Genomic DNA, 16922 nt, shown 5'->3' with positions numbered 1-16922 from the left:
TTGTAGCCACACCATGTACAGGTGAGGAGGGGTGTTGAACTCACAACAGAAATCAGAAAGTCAACGTTTCCGTGCAAAACAGGAAATGCAATTAATATTTCGATATATGCCTACAAATGCAAACAAAAAATAGTTAGCAACCCCCCTGATCAAGGCCATTTGTCAGATGTTACCACCCAGCGCTGGTTCTGTCCCCTCTCTGCTGGTGGCCGTGAGGTTAGTTCAGCCCTTTGGCCGGTGCTGTGTCAATCCATATTGAGTGGGAGGAAAAGAGCTGGGTATTTTTTATATATCTTGATACAGTCTTTGACCCAGTGATCTCACCCTGGGTTTTATTAGAATGATGTAATCTAAAAAAATAAAAGATGTCAAAGTGCCCATTTTAGGTCATTAGAAATAACCTAACTTCCTAACAATAGGAAAAAGCTTAAAGTAAATTACAGTGTTTCAGCCTAATGGAATATTCTGTGTAGATATTAAAAATTATACTTTCCATGTCTAAGTAGTAACATGGAAAATGAGTGTCTATTTAAGTTTAAGGGGGGCGGGGGGAGATCTCAGAACTCGCCTGCGTTGTCAGTACAGCTATGCAAATATAGTTTGGTTGTATGACAAGGACTGGAACAGAACCTGAAGGGGGGTGGGCTGGAGAAAAGAAAGCATTTGATGAAACGTGTAAAGTGCTGAGATTATGGCTGGATTTTGCTTTTTAAAAATACATTCTTGTTCTAGCCGGTTTGGCTCAGTGGATAGAGCATTGGCCTGAGGACCAAAGGGTCCCAGGTTCCATTCCGGTCAAGGGCACATACCTTGGTTGCAGGCTCCTCCCCAGCCCAGTCCCTGATCGGGGCTCGGAAAGGAGGCAACCAATCGATGTGTTTCTCTCACATCTATGTTTCTCTCTGTCTTTCCCTCTCTCTTCCACTCTCTCTAAAAATCAATGGGAAAATATCCTCAGGTGAGGATTAAAAATAATAATAAATAAATAAATAAATAATAAATAAATAAATAAAAATAAAATAATAAAAATGCATTCCTGCCCGGCCAGTGTGCGTCAGTGGTTGAGCATTGACCTTTGAACCAGGAGGTCACGGTTTGATTCCTGGTCAGGGCACATGCCTGGGTTGCAGGCTCGATCTCCAGTGTGGGGTGTGAAGGAGGCAGCTGATCAATGACTCTCTCTCATCATTGACGTTTCTATCTCTCTTTCCCTCTTTTTTCCTCTCAGAAATCAAAAATATATTTTAAAAAAAGAAGTGGATTTTAAGTAAGTAAATAAATAAAATGCATTCTTATTTTAATGTTATCTGTGTAGTAGAGACAAACTGTTTCTCCCAACCCACGGGAACAAAGGCAGGGGAGCTCACAGCAGCGGCGTTCATTCAGGCGGTGGTAAAGTGTGTGCACACATCTGAAACCCTCTGCTAGGTGAGAGAGCAAGGTGGCCCTTTAGAAGTACTTCAGAGGAAGCACGGCAGGAGAGCCGGGCTGTTGTTTTCCCCAGAAAGTGCCTTTTGTCCCAGATGGTTTTCTTTGATTTCCTTTTTATTGATTAGAACTTAGCTGCGTTCAAAGGCTGCAGGGAGAGAGAATTTTTGTCTGGGAAGAGAGGGAGCGTCTGCACGAGCCGGCTGCTGGGAGCTTGCAGGGGGCCTTCTGGATCCATTTTAGTAATTTACTGTCTATTTCGGTTCTCCCAAGCTACCCCACGTGGTTCAACCAAATTAAGCTCATCAGGATCTTAAAAAAGGAAACAACGCCTGTTTATTTGTGACATTGCCTTGAGAAGGGAAAAAGTAGAAGTGGCACCCAGTTCCTTCTCCCACCTCAGCTCCCATTCTCTTGAGGTTGGATCGGGCCGGGGACAGACATCACGCCGACGACTCCCTTGGAACCGTCATGGGGCAGCAGAGCCGCCAGTCGGCTGCACAGCCCATTCTCACGGTCATCTGTTGAGTTGTTCAGGTGCTATGAGTACAGTGGTGGCGAGATGGACATTGTCCTTGCCTTATAGAGAATGAAAAAATATCCGGTAAGGACAGAGTGCCCCGGAAGAAGTAAGCAAGGTGATGTGGTGGGACGCGATGGAGGCAGGGGACTGTTTTTCACTGGGTGCTGGTGGAAACCTAGATGAGGTGGTAGCATTTCTATTGAGATGCCCACGTTGAGGGCACAGCAGGTGCAAACTCAGAGTGATGTCTTGTGTTTTCAAGGAATAGGTGAGGTCTGAGATGTAGGCAGGACCAAATTATTTAGATCCTGGTAGATCTGTGGCTCTCAGGTGGGCGATTTTCCCCTCAAGGGACGTTTGGTATTGTGTAGAGACATTTTGGTAGGCTTTCAGCATCTAGTGGGTAGAGACCAGGGATGCCCAGGACGATCCTCCTAACACGTTTTGGACCAAGATGGACAAATCCTATTGAAGACCAGGCTAAGGGTTTCGGATTTCATTCTAAGAGTGATGGTGAGTATTAAGCAGGGAAGTGAAAATAATGGGCTGGTTCTGTTTTCCTTTAGAAACCAGAGTATTGGACCAAATTACTCCAGGTCTGACAACCTTATCTGACTAAATTGAGATAGGAGAAAGGAGACTTCAAAGAGTTGTAGATCCTCCCAGAATAAGCAATTCATTCTCCTCGGGGCAGCTGAGCCTACTTCCTGGGGAGAGTTTTGTGTCTGGTGCTTGGGTTTCTGCTCACAGCAGAGGAAGCCCTGAGGAGGAGGCGAAAGGATGGAAATTGAAGCTTGATCTTTGGCTTGCAGCTGGTGCACTGGCCTCTTCCTTTGGTTGCTATTAACACTTATTCAGGCTAGAACCATGTAAAGAGAAGAGTCTGAATCAGCCCAAGGTTCATAGGTTCAGTTAACATTTTTCAGCCTCAGCACTATTGACGTTTTGGGCGAGATCCTTCTGTGTGGGGTTGTGGGGGGAAGAGGGAATGTCCTGCGCTTCCACCCACTAAATGGCAGTAGCAACCCTCTCCCCAGTTGTGACAAACAAAAATATCTCCAGACATGGCCAAATGTCCCTGGGGGTGGAGGGGCGGGAGTAAAATTGCCCCAGGTTGATGTAAGTCTCATATGCCAATACTTCATAGCACAAAGATCGCCATAAATTCCATGATCCTTCAGGACAGGGGCCAGGTTGGGGAGCTACTGGGTAGGTGGTCCTGCTTTCTGTTCCCACATCCTAAGTTTCTCACCAGCTGGCTGCTGGTCACTTTTTAAATGTAGCATCTTCTAGGGAAGAGAGGCTAAGAAGACACTGGCCTCAGGAACCCTCCGGGCACAGTTTTGTCCTCAGGCTGTTTGGAGCGGCAGTTTTTGATGCCACATGGATGCTGTTGCTCATTGGTGTCACACGTTCTGGGGCACAGGAAGTGAGGACCCTCACTTTCTCCAGGGCTGGGTTAAGATATGACCTTGATACTCCACGCCCTGAAAATTATGGAGCTTCCCATCTATGTCGATTAGGATAATTGTCAACTACAAGTCATTGCAATGGTCTAAGTTTCCCACAATGATTACATCAGTATTATTTCTGAAATACCAAATATTCCATTCTTGTGAAGAAAATGATAGTTCTCCCTTTTTTTATTTGAAGTGGAGGTGGAGGGATAGACCCTGCTTTTAGGGGGCCCGGAGCACACACCTGTCCTACCTGACAGGCAAGCCAACATTGTCTTTCCCGCTTAACAAACAAACACACAATACCAAGAATGCGAATAAGGTTAATGATATTTGTAAGAGGAATCTTCACTACTTTTTTTAGAAATCCAAATTATTAACCATAGTGGTCCTGCTATCTGGAGTTAGTCTTCCTGTGTCCAAATGCCAGCACTATCACTTTCCAGCTAAGTATTTAATCCCTCCGAGCCTCAGTTTCCTCATCTGTTATATGGGAGTAACACTCATATCTCACAGACTTATTATGTAGATTAAACCAGTTATTATATGTAAAGTGTTTAGCACAATACTTGATTGTCCTGTAGCATTTATTTAATATCATTATTGATGCTTTTGGTATCATTATGTTGTTGCTGCTGTGAAGTGTTTTAAGAGCAGAAAAAAACTTTCTGGGATAGAAAAAAGTAATTGGGATCAGAGGCTAAAAGAAGTCAAAGAAAACAGTACCACTGTCAACTGATCCACCCACGGAAGCCCGATTGTGAGCTTCTGGATCAATTTCCTGTGCAGTAGGTGCAGAATAAAAGAGAAAAGCAACTTCCTGACTATTCCCTTTCTCTGCAGAATGAAGTGGAGCTGGGGGAGCTACTTCTGTCACTGAATTATCTCCCAAGTGCTGGGAGACTAAATGTTGATGTCATTCGAGCCAAGCAACTTCTTCAGACCGATGTGAGCCAAGGTTCAGGTACAGTGTGACTCCCTCCTTCCCCCTTTTCTTCAACAGGGCACCGTGTTTGTTTGACACAAAGGACCTCATTTCTTTTTCTGACAATCTGACAGCCCAACCACCTACCCATCCTTTCATCTATTTTTCCATCAACCCATCCATCTTCCCACCCACCCTTCCTTTCATTTGTTCATTTTCCCATCTGTCTATCTGTTTTTCATTCTTCCTTTTCCCTTCCTCTCTTCCTCTAGCCATCCAGTATTTATTGAGCTCCTCCCATGTGTCCGGCATTTTATAGGCGAAGAAACTGAGGGCTCAAGATGAGAAATGATTTGCCTAAGATCTGGCTAGTGGAGAAAGAGCCAGACCCATCCTGGATACTCTTAATAAGATAAGATTTTGTGAGGATAGACAGTATCCAGAACTAGGATGTTAGTTCAAGAGGAAAAATAAATAATCACATCTCTCTTAAAATGAGGCAGGTAAATGATGCCATCTCTTAATCCCATTTGAATTGGGAATTTGACTGAGAGCAGGTGTGATAACTACTGAAATTTAGATTCTCTTTGTACACATGCTGCCCGAAGGAAGTGACTTGCCTTTCCCCTTGCTATGCCTGCAATAGAGACACCATCCTCCAGGTGGCGTGAGTGTGCATTGGCCTTGCATCCTAATCAGGGAGAGTGGTGCACACACCCTCAGGTTTTCCCCCCCAGCTCATTTCAAATGTACCATAAATCTTTATAAATAAAAGCTCTGAAAAGACTGTCATATTTAAAGTGTCTATTTTATAGCAAACCAATTCAAACATGACTTTTAATGAAATGGAACAGATTACCTTCCATCTGTATGTAGCTTCTCCAGTGACAGCAAGGATATTATCATGAAAGCAGCCATGGTCGCTGGGATCTCTTCAGCTCAGGGGTGGAAATACCGTCTTCTCTAAATGCAATAGCTAAAATAAATTACTTTTGCTATAAGGTGACAGCTGAATTTAGAAGGCAGTTTGCATTCTCAAAAATCACATTACAAAAGCAGGTTTCTAAGGGGCCAATGGGAGGAATGGTTATTAAGGCTGGAGAGTCAGTATGATAAAATGATTAAGGGTTTCAGAGTCAAACTGCCTGGAACCAAATCCCATTTCTACTGCTTGCTAATAACATAGCCTTGGGGAAGTTATTTGACCTCTAAAAGCCTCAATTTCTCCACCTGAAAAACTGACATAATAACAGTATTCTTCTCATTGGGTTGTTTAAACAATATTCAGTTGTATAATGTACATGGATCTCTTTGTACACTGTAAAGTGATCTAAGAATGACAGTTATAATTCTGCCTTCCCTATTCTGTGTATGGGCTCACTGACATGATAATGGGTTTCTAAGACAGAAGCCAGGACAGGCTCTGGGTCTGGCTCTTTCTCCACTAGCCAGATCTTAAGCAAATCATTTCTCATCTTGAGTCCTCAGTTTCTTCTTCTATAAAATACCCGACACATAGGAGGAGCTCAATAAATATTGGATGGCTGGAGGAAGAGAGGAAGGGGAAAGGAGGAATGAAAAATAGATAGATAGATAGATAGATAGATAGATAGATAGATAGATAGATAGATAGATAGATAGATAGATAGATAGAAAAATGGATGAATGAAAGGAGGGGTAGGTAGATGGTTGGGTTCTCAGATAGATGGGAAGGTGGATGGAAAGAAGGAAGGAGGAATGAATGAGTAACAGAATGAATGGATGGGAAGTTGAGTGGATGAATGGATGGGTGGATTGGATTTCATGATCTCTGACATTCAGTGATGTTGTATCCAATTCTCAGACCCGTTTGTGAAAATCCAGCTGGTACATGGACTCAAGCTTGTGAAAACAAAGAAGACATCCTTCTTACGAGGCACAATTGATCCTTTCTATAATGAATCCTTCAGCTTCAAAGTTCCCCAAGAAGAACTGGAAAACGCCAGCCTAGTGTTTACAGGTAGGTAGACCCTGATGACTCCCCCAGGTGAGGTGTGTTCAAGTCATTATCCTAGAGGTAGAAGGCACCTAGAAAGGGTAATATTTAAAACCTTCATGTCTGGTGTTCAGCTGCCTATTTTTGAATCTGCTTACCCTTTGTGAACTTAAGCAAGACTCTTAGGGCCACATAGCATAATTGTTACAAATATAAATTTTGGAACCGTATTTCCTTATTCTTCCTCATAATTACTAAAGCCTTGAGCAAGTTACTTAACCCCTCTTGAGCCTCAGTTTCTTCAGCTATCAGATGTGGGTAAAAATAGTATTTGCTTCTAGGTTTGTTGTAAAGATTAAGTGACTTACAACTTTGGAATAACAATAAATGCTCACTATGTAAATTTTGATGATACTACTCAAGTAGCTTACTGTCTAATAGGGAAACATGAGAAAATAGGGGCCTCAGAATCCTCAGAGAGGAGGATTTTGAAAGGCTTCCCAGAGAACTTCATGTTTAAGTAGAGGCTACTCTGGTTGAATTTAATCTATTGTTTCCAGGGCATACTAGTTATCCACTGCTGCATAACAAATCACTCTAAAATGTAGTGGCTTAAAACAATGAACCTATATTGTCTCATAGTTTCTATGAGTCAGGAATCCGGGAATACCTTTGCTGGGTGCTTCTAGCCAAAGTTCTCAGATAGGCTCTAGTCAATGTATTGGCTGGGGCTGCACTGTCATCTGAAGGCTCAACTGAGGGAGGATCTGTTTTCAAGCTCACTGACATAGTTTTTGGTAGAATTTAGTTTCTTGCAGCTGTTAGACTGGGGGCCTGATCCTTCCTGGGTGTTGGCCAGTTGACCTGCCTCAGTCCCTCACCACATGGGCTTCACCATAGGGCAACTCACAGCATGGCAGATGCCTTTCATCAGAGTGGGCAAGTGAGGGAGCAAGAGATGGTGAGCAGGATGGAAGCCAGAGCCTTTTTGTAACCTAATCTCAGAAATGACACCCTATCCCTTTTATTCATTAGAAGCAACTCACTTGGTCCAGCTCACACTCAAGGGGAGGGTATTGCACGAGGGCATGACTACTGGAAAGTAGGGCCTATTGGGAGTCCTTTTAGAAGCTGCCCACCACAATATGGTTAGAGTTCATAGTAGTAATTGTTATTACATCCTGTGTTCTATTCACGGCAGGGGCTTCACCGATATTACTGTTAATATTCATTAGATCCTACCTTGTCAGTATCATCCTCATCAATTTATAGGGCTGAGGACTGAGCCTTAAAACCTAAACAACCCACCCAGCGTCTCACGCTGGTAGAACTAGGATTCAAGCTCTGGTCTTGTTAACTGTTGTTAGATCAAAGGACCTGCATTTCCTCAAGCACAAGGTAGTGCTGGCATCGGGGATCTGACATTGTACTCAAAGGAGTCCTGCTCTGGGGTAATTGGCAGCTCTCATCTGTTTAGATCTAGTCTAGAGTCCTTGGCTGCATGTCTCCCAAGGAAGCAGGCCATGGCTGAAACCCCCTTGCATGCACGGCTTTCTCTGCAGGAGCTTACTGTTTCTCATCACCAAGATTGCAAGTGTTCCGTGCTCCGAGACCCCTCCAGGCAGGTTGGTTCTGAGCTTCCTCGGGGCCCGTCACCAGGAGAGTCTGCAGCCAATTAGGGGATGCCTGCCCTAAGCAGATATATACCGATTCTATCTGATGCAGCCTCTGTGGCTGCTGTCCAAGGACCCTGCTGTCCCTGAGATTTTAGGTCAAACACAAGACCTTCCATTGAATCTGTAAATGTTGGAGGGCAGGCAGTGGGAATTACAGTTAAACCTTATCGCCCTACCCGGTTTGGCTCAGTGGATAGAGCATCAGCCTGCGGACTGAAGGGTCCCAGGTTCCATTCCGGTCAAGGGCACATACCCGGGTTGTGGGCTCGATCCCCAGTGGGGTCGTGCAGGAGGCAGCCAATCAATGACTGTCTCTCATCATTGATGTTTCTATCTCTCTCTCCCTCTTCCTTCCTCTCTGAAATCAATAAAAATATGTTGGGAAAAACAAAAACCTTATTTATTCAATAAATACTTGTTAATTTCAATAAGTATTTAGTATTTATACTTTATTCAGTAAGTATTTATTGAAAAAGTTGCATGTAAGTGAACCTATGCTGTTCAAACCTGTATCATTCAGGGGGCAACTTGTATTTTCGATACACAGCTAGGAACCCACAGATGTGAAGGGCTGACTAGTTACCCATAGATTTTCGACTGCATGGAGGTCGGCACCTTTAACCCTGGCTTTGTTCAAGGGTCCACTCTGTTTTGAACCAAAACCAGATCCAAGCATGGAACATCGATTCCTAAGTCCCTACCGAGAATCAAGAACTTAATGTTGCACTGGTCGCAGGAGTGGGGGCGGAGGTCATTAAGAGCCCATATGGAAAGCCCTGACACTGTTATATTTCATGAAGAATGTAGCACATGGGTATTATAATGAATGACACAACCCAAAGATGTATAAGGACAAGGAATCAGAAGAGCAGAGGGGTGAAATGCATGGGCTATATGTGGGGGATGGGGGTTGGGGGCTGGGGGGCGGCACGCCTGGCCCCTGGGTTTGTGGCCTTGGACAAGATCTGTGTGCTTAGGTTTTTCTCATCTGTAAAATGGGGATCGCTGTACAACAGCATTGCAAAGGATTGTAGCATGAATTAAATGAGGGGGATGCTGGTGGGGGGTGGCAATGGTAAGATATGTACACATATAATACCTTAATAAAAAAAATTGAAAAAAAAATAAATGAGGGGGATGCTGACCACTGTGCCTAGCACCTAGCTTTTTAAAAAATATATATTTTTTATTGATCTTAGAGAGGAAGGGAGAGGGAGAGAGATAGAAACATCAATGATGAGAGAGAATCATTGATTGGCTGCCTCCTGCACACCCCCAACTGGGGATTGAGCCTGCAACCTGGGCATGTGCCCTTGACCGAAATCGAACCCAGGACCCTTTAGTCCGCAAACCAACGCTCTATCCACTGAGCCAAAGCGGCCAGGGCTGTTAACTCTTATTAAAAGGAAATCTTACTGTCTTCATCATCCCCCTTCCACGTCCTTTTCCCTGAAGTCAGCACCTTTAATGTCCAGGTGTGAATCATTCCACACACTTCTCCTTGTTCACACAAACATCATCCACATATAGAGGATTCAGTTCTTTAAAAAAGGTGATCATTATTCAAGAAGTGTGTATGAAGCACCTTTTCTGAGCTGGACACTTTCTCCAAGTACTAGAATGGAGCAGTGAACAAAACAGACCATCTCTGCTCTTGTGGGGCTTCCAGACCATTCTGTGGACATCACTCTGAAACTTGCTTCTGTGTCATTACAATGAGTGTGTTCAGTCCCTCCAGGTGAATGTAGTAAATGAGAAAGCACCTAACTCTTTATTTTCAATACCTGTGTTATATACCACAAGTGGAATACTGTGGTAAAAGCGGAGGTTATTCATTCCTGGGTGGTGGCGGGGAGGTGTGTGACAGAGCTTCAGAGAATGTGTTGTGAACTCTGGATGACCCTCCTTAGAAAAATACAGAGGGGACAGAAAATTTTGCATGTAGTTCAGAGGTTTTTTGAAACCCATAAACCCCATAAGGCAGAAGCCTCAAACTGGAACAGCACCCCCAACCCCTCACCCCCCACATCTCTCATTCGACCCACCCTACTTGAGGTGGCTGTCATCAGCTGCACCCATCAGACAAGGCCTGTGCTCTCCATTCATGGGAGACCTGCTTCTCTCTTTTACACACTGGGGTTTGGGCCCCTGGCTCAGGGTTCCCTCTCCTCAGGTTAAAAGCCCATTGAAAATGTTCTTTATAGACAAGGAAAGATTGCAGGCCTCCCTGTCCCCTTAGGTAAGAATTCTCAACCATGGCTGCTCTTCAGAATCAGCTGGGAACTTTAAAATGCTACCAGGAGGCACACCCTACCCCAGAGACTGTGATTCAGTTAGACTGTGCTGGGGCCTGGGCTCGATATGTTTCTAAAGCACTCCAGATATTTCTAATGCTCAGTCAGGTTCAAAACCATGGCCCTGAGTGGAAATCCAGCTGGGTGACATTTTTCATAAAGGGCACTGGCTGGAATAATGAAAGAATGCAGACTGAGCTGATACATATCTAGGCAAAGCCACTGTTCTCCTGAATCCCAATCCGTAAGGTTCTAGCTTGTTTTATTTATAGCGAGAGGAAGGAGCTATTACCTCCAAGCCCATTAACTTGTTTCCAAACACTTCATAAGAAAAGTAAGGTTGATGTGCAATTTGAGCATTTGCCAAGAATCCTGGTAAAAGACCTGTAATTAGCTGGTGGGCTGGGCTTGAGCAGTTCCTTTCCTGTGTGGGAGAGGGTTCTTCTGGATTCTTCAATCAGGTGATTTCTGCAGCTGGAGTTTAAAGAAAAGATGGAGGAAATTGCTTTTCAACTCCTGGGCTAGCAATACGCCGTCCAGGAATGTGGCGTGGGGTTGGCCACTGAGGTTATTGGGCTGTAATTGGAAGTGGGGCCGGGGAGAGAAAAGAAACATAAAAAGATATGTAGCTTGCTGATGGCTGCTAAAATTTTTTTAAATGGAATTACTATAATTTCACTTCCGGGTGTACACCCAAAGGAATTGAAAGCAGGACTCAGATATGTGCACACCCATGTTCGTAGCAGCATGTTTCACAATAGCTAAAAGATGGGAGCAACCCAAGTGTCCATCAATGGGTGGATAAATAGATAAGCAAAGTGTGGTCTATACATATGGTGGAATGTTATTCTGCCTTAGAAGGAACAAGATTCTGACACCTGCTCCAACATGGATGGGCCTTGAGGACATTACGCTAAGTGAAGTAAGCCAGATGTGAAAGCAGAAACACTGTATGATTCCATTGAGGTACCTCAGTAGTCAAATTGGTAGAGACAGAAAGTAGAATAGAGGTTACAAGGGCTGAGGGAGGCGTGAGAATGGGGAGTTACTGTTCAATGGGCACAGAGTTTTAGTTTGGGAAGATGAAAAGATTCTGGAGGTGGATGGCGGAGGTGATTGCACAACCAATGTGAATTGTCTTAATACCACTGAATTGTTTATCTAAAAATGATTAAAATGGTAAATATTATCTTACCACAATTTGGGGGGAAAAAGAAAGAGAAAAGAAATGTAACTTAATGTCTACAGAACCCAGACTCCCTCAGAGCAGTTCAGGGTAGTGCCTGATGCTGAGGCTGGCCCCCTGCAGACTGTCTCCCTGAGACCAGTCACCATTCTTTCACTGCCCCTCTGAGAGGGCAAGCACAGATGCCTGGGGTTCACTATGTGAACTTGGCACTTTTCTTGGCCACTCTGTACCTCAGCTTCCTCATCTGTCAAGTGGGGATAATGGTCCTTGCTTCAGTAGATTGTTGTCAAGTCCAAAATGGCTTAATATATGTAAAGGCTTGGAATGGTGTGGCTCAGAAAGTGCTCCATAATTATTAGCTACTAGAGGCCCAGTGCACGGATTCGTGCACCAGTGGGGTCCCTCGGCCTGGCCTGCACCCTCTTGCAATCCGGGACCCCTCAGAAGATGTTGGATTGTTGGTTTTGGCCCGATCCTCGCAGGCCAGGCTGAGGGACCCCACCGGTGCACAAATCCGTGCCCTGGGCCTCTAGTATGCATATAAGATCTTTGGTTAATCTCTTCCTGCCCTCCTTCCCCCCTTCCCTCTGAGATTCATCAGTCTGTTCCATGTTTCCATGCCTGTGTTGAGTGTCTGCCCCCTGGTGGTCAGTGCATATCATAGCTACCAGTTGAACGGTCAAATGGTCAAACGGTTGGTTGGTCTCTTAGGCTTTTATATATATATAATTATTATTACTTAAAGGACGCCAAATGTATGCAGTCAGATGCCCCCGCAAGGCTTTTCTGGAACAACATGGGGCATAAATACATAATTAAGTCATATGTTCTACCAACTTTGTCAACTTAGTATGAGATTCTGCAGGAAATCCCCAAAGGGAAGGAAACACTTATTTCACAGACTTACCTGGGTGGGAGATTGTCTTCCTGTCCCCCTGCCTCCCAGCATCAGAGGAAGACCCTCTGCCAGCTTGCAGGTGAAGTTTTGGGGAAACCGTGAGGTTAGAAGCAGCTAAATGTCATGTCATGCTCCTCTAGCCTTGAATCTCCCTCGGTTTCCCTTAAGTACCCTGGGCTTCCTGGCCTTCTAAAAAGCATCCAAACTCTTACCTATCTGGTGATCTTGGTCAAGAGGCACTTGACTTCAGAAAGGTTCCTGGTGCTGGAGGAAGCAGGAGTGGGGCATGCTGTCTACAGGCAGCCTCTGATGGTGCGGGTGGGAGAGGGTGAGGTAGGCTCCCTGCAGCAAGAAATGACCAGGTCTTGTCAGGCCCCACAGATTCAAATTTAAAATGTGTGTGTGTGTGTGTGTGTGTTGTGTGTGTGTGTGTGTGTGTGTGTGTTATTTCAGAGAGGCAGATAGAGGGAGAGGGAGATAGAAACATCAATGATGAGAGGATCATTGATCAGCTGCCTCCTGCATGTCTGACACCAGAGATCAAGCCCACAACCTGAGCATGTGCCCTGACCTGGAATTGAACCATGACCTTCTGGTTCATAGGTGAATGCTCAACCACTGAGCCACTCCGACCAGGTCCCACTGATTGAATTTTTTAAGCACCTGCCTGCGCTGTCCACTAGATGCTGCATATTCAATTGGGAACCAGACATTCATGACACATGTTGTCATCGAGCTTAATTCTAGCAGGGGACAGACATTAACCAAATGGCACACCAATAATGACTTAATTGTGAATTGGTCTCAGGGTAATGAAGGAGAGAGGCAGGACATATTGCCCAGTGCCCGACCTAACTGGGGGAATGAGGTGACGTGAGCTGGGAACTGAAGTTGTAGGGGATGAGGAGAGATCAGGCAGGGCTCCAGCCCAGAAGAGAAACTGAGGTCTGGAGGAGAAATTGAAGCCGACTTCATGCTTCAACCTGGGTGCTAACGGGCTGCCAGGGGTTGGCCGAGAGCGGTGGTCGACAAACCACGGCTCGTGAGCCACATGCGGCTCTTTGGCCCCTTGAGTGTGGCTCTTCCACAAAATACCACGGCCTGGGCTAGTCTGTTTTGAAGAAGTGGCGTTAGAAGAAGTTTAAGTTTAAAAAATTTGACTCTCAAAAGAAATTTCAATCGTTGTACTGTTGATATTTGGCTCTGTTGACTAATGAGTTTGCCGACCACTGGCCTAGAGGACTCATGCCCTTCTGCCCACATGTCCCGTTAAATTTCTCGAGGCAGCTGCTGCAGGATTTGATCTTGGCACAGGCCTAGAAGGAGCCCATTAGTGGTAACCAGTGTCAGGCAGCTGCCGAGCACCCAAGAAGGGAAACCAGGTAGTGACTGACACTCCTTGCTTCTGCCAACTCTTAGTTTCTCTATCCAGGACCAGAGAACATGGTGCCTGAAATGAGATGCATAGGCATCTCCCAGGGGTTTGTTAATACGCAGATTCTGACTCAGTAGTTCTAGGGTGGGGCCTGGGATTCTGTATTTCTAACAGCCGCCAAGTGATGCTGATGCTGCAGGTTACAAACCACACGGTGGAAAGCAAATACATAGAACCAGGAAGTGCAGCAGGGTGAGTGACAGTCACTTACCTGTTAGAATCAGACTGTCGAGCAGTGATCCCTCCCTCTGCACATCATTACACTTCCTACCCTGTCTACATTCGTATCATGTGGGGTCTTTTAAAAATCCTGATGCCCAGGTCCCAGCCCAAAGCAACTGAATCAGCCAGGGCATCTGCATTGGGGGGAAGGGCTGTACTTTTCAAAGCTCCCAGCTGGTTCTCTTGTGCAGCCCGGTTGGCAAGCATTTGCCTATACTGTCCTGCCTCCACCCCACCCCGCTGTCTGCTTGGAGGCTTCTCAGGCCCCTCTGTGTGAGTGAGTTCCAAGGCACCTGGTCTGTTTTCCATAATTGCTTGGCTTTCTGCAGCTGTAGCATCAAATTGGTTAATTGAATCTGCTGGTGAGATGAGCTGGGAGGGGAGGCATGGTGGAGAATGAGATGGGAGGTCTGGGACACGTGCTGCCACCCTCTTGCCTGGGACGACCCCAGATTGAATGGGCATCGGAGGACATGTTGAAAGTGTCAGGGTTTGAGTAGTGGGACAGTGGAGAAGCTGGGCTTTTCCAGCACAGGAAGCCACTGTGAGAGGGGCATAGCCCATCTCTGTGAGCCAGAAACGCCCTTGAGATCGAGAGATGCTGTGGATTTGTTCTGTGGCACAGATGTTCTCCAGTATCTGGCCTCTGGCCTCAGCCCACCCATGCCACTCCTCCTCTCTGCAACCTCCCAGCAGCCTATGGCTTCTACCCTCCCAGCCCAGCTCTGCCTCCTAGAGAGACAGTTGAACAGCCATGCAAAACATAGATTGGAGTGAGATACAATATGGTTCGAATGTCACAGCACTTAGCAAGTGTTATGTGACCTTAGGCAAATGATATCCCTTTTCTGAACTTCCATTTCCTCTGTTATAACCTTCCGATCTTTTTTGTTGTTGTTAATCCTCACCCGAGGATATTTTTCCATTGATTTTTAGGGAGAGTGGAAGAGAGAGAGAAAGACAGAGACATTGATGTGAGAGAAACACATCAATTGGTTGCCTCCTGCATGAGCCCCAACCAGGGCCTGGGCCGGGGAGGAGCCTGCAACCAAGGTACATGCCCTTGACCGGAGTCCAACCCGGGACCCTTTGGTCTGCAGGCCTTCGCTCTATCCACTGAGCCAAACTGGCTAGGGCATAACCTTCCTATCTTGATACTTCTTATCAAAAGCTTTAGACAGGGCCTTCCTCGTAGTTAGTGCTCAGTAAATACCAGATATGATGATGATGATGATGATGATGATGATGATATTGATATTGATGGACCCTGCCATAGAAGAGCAGACCCTAGAGTTACATGGACTTGGGTTTGCACTTGGCCCCCCTGTTAACTAGCTGTGTGACTTCAAGCAAATGGCTCCACCTCTCTGAGTTCCCACTTTCTCTTGTGTAAACTGTAGCAGATCATTCCTATTATGGGAACTAAAGGCAAATCAGCATGTGGATCCATCCATCCCAGAAGTCACTTGGAAAATCATATCTGCCGTTTTAATAATCACAATGTGCCTGAGAGTTGAAACCCTGGCACTTTTGAGATGAATAGCTCAGCCTGTGGTTATCTCCCCCTCATCTTCCTCACCTAATCACCATCACCCCAAAGCTACCAGCTGGTACAGTCTGGGAGCCAGGGGTTGACGCTAAAGCTGTGCCAACCAGCCACAGAACCAGACCAGTTGGTGCTCCCAGCAGTGCCCCGGGGTTGGCAATGTGTAAAAGGAGTTGGCAGCAGGCACTTGGCTCCAAGCCCAGCCCAGTCCTGGGAAGTGAGAGGCAGAGTGGGGACACTAAAGCCACTGCTTTCTAGCCAAAGGGGCATGAAAGTGGGCCCCTGAGAGCTAGAGCGTGGGGAAGATTGCAGAAAGGAGGCAGCTCCTCACGAAGGGGCCCCATAAACTTACGTGTAAACTCCTGGGCCCATTCCTGAGCTACATGTGAGTGGATATGACCCTCAGTAGTACACCAGAGACTGTGAGAACTGAACTACAGGGTAGACCACCACCTAGGTCCTGAGCTGAGTCCTGGGGGACCGACACAAATAACCTGCAAAGGCTTTGAAAACCAAACTGACATTGGAATAACAGCACACAGAAGGCTGGCGAGAACTTGTGGTCTGAAACTAATCTGGTCAATTGCCAGCTACAACTGAAAAAAAAAAAAATCAACATATTAAATAGGATTTAAACAAGACCTAGAGTTTTGTAACATAATATTCAAAATGTCTGGAATACAATCCAAAATTACTTGATTTATGAAGAACCAGCAAAAGCTGGCAAATTCTTAGAGGAAATATAATCAGTAGACACTAACTATAATATGACCCAGATGTTAGAATTATCAGACAAAGACTTTAAAGCAGTTATAATAACCATGCTCCAAGAAGTAAGGGTGAATCTCTAGAAAAGAATGGTAAGTTGGAGAATATCAGCAGATCAGTAGAGAAATAGAAGATATGAAAAAGATCCAAATGAAAACCCTAGAATGGAAAAATACAATAACTGAAACAAATTATTCACTGGATGGGCTCAAAAGCAGAATGGAGATGACAGAGGAAGGAGTTCATGAACTTGAAGACAGATCAAGAGAAAGTATGCAGTCTAAGCAACAGAGTAAAAAGACTGGGGAAAGCGGAACAGAAGGGGGGAAAAGAACTATGGTATAATATGAAAAAGTTCAAATTCATATCCTGTGGATCCCAGAAGCAGAAACAGTTGGAAGCATTGGGATGGGGGTGAGTGACTCACCCCCCAGAGGATCCCTGAGTTCCTTAGCAGGTTCCTGGGCCCCCAGCTCAGGAGAGCCACTGCTGTCCTTCCCTTCCCAGAAGCGATAACCCGTCATGAGGAGGCAGTATTGCACTATGGACAAAGTCAGCCAAACCTGGCTTCAGACTCTGTGTGACT

At 45.4% G+C, this 16922-nt stretch overlaps 1 protein-coding gene across 1 annotated transcript in view; it reads left to right on the top strand.

The window, feature by feature from the left end:
* Positions 1-16922, top strand: part of SYT17 (synaptotagmin 17) — a 68706-nt gene that overhangs the window by 32774 nt on the left and 19010 nt on the right. Inside the window, exons 5-6 of the mRNA XM_054714777.1 lie at positions 4252-4372; positions 6177-6332. Of these exons, the coding sequence (XP_054570752.1) occupies positions 4252-4372; positions 6177-6332 (277 nt within the window). The remainder of the gene's footprint in view (positions 1-4251; positions 4373-6176; positions 6333-16922) is intronic.

The sequence above is a fragment of the Eptesicus fuscus genome, chromosome 4 (genome assembly GCF_027574615.1).
Source record: "Eptesicus fuscus isolate TK198812 chromosome 4, DD_ASM_mEF_20220401, whole genome shotgun sequence".
NCBI classification, from domain to species: domain Eukaryota; kingdom Metazoa; phylum Chordata; class Mammalia; order Chiroptera; family Vespertilionidae; genus Eptesicus; species Eptesicus fuscus.
The sequence above is the reverse complement of the archived record's forward strand: the minus strand, read 5'-3'. Positions and strand labels throughout refer to the sequence as shown.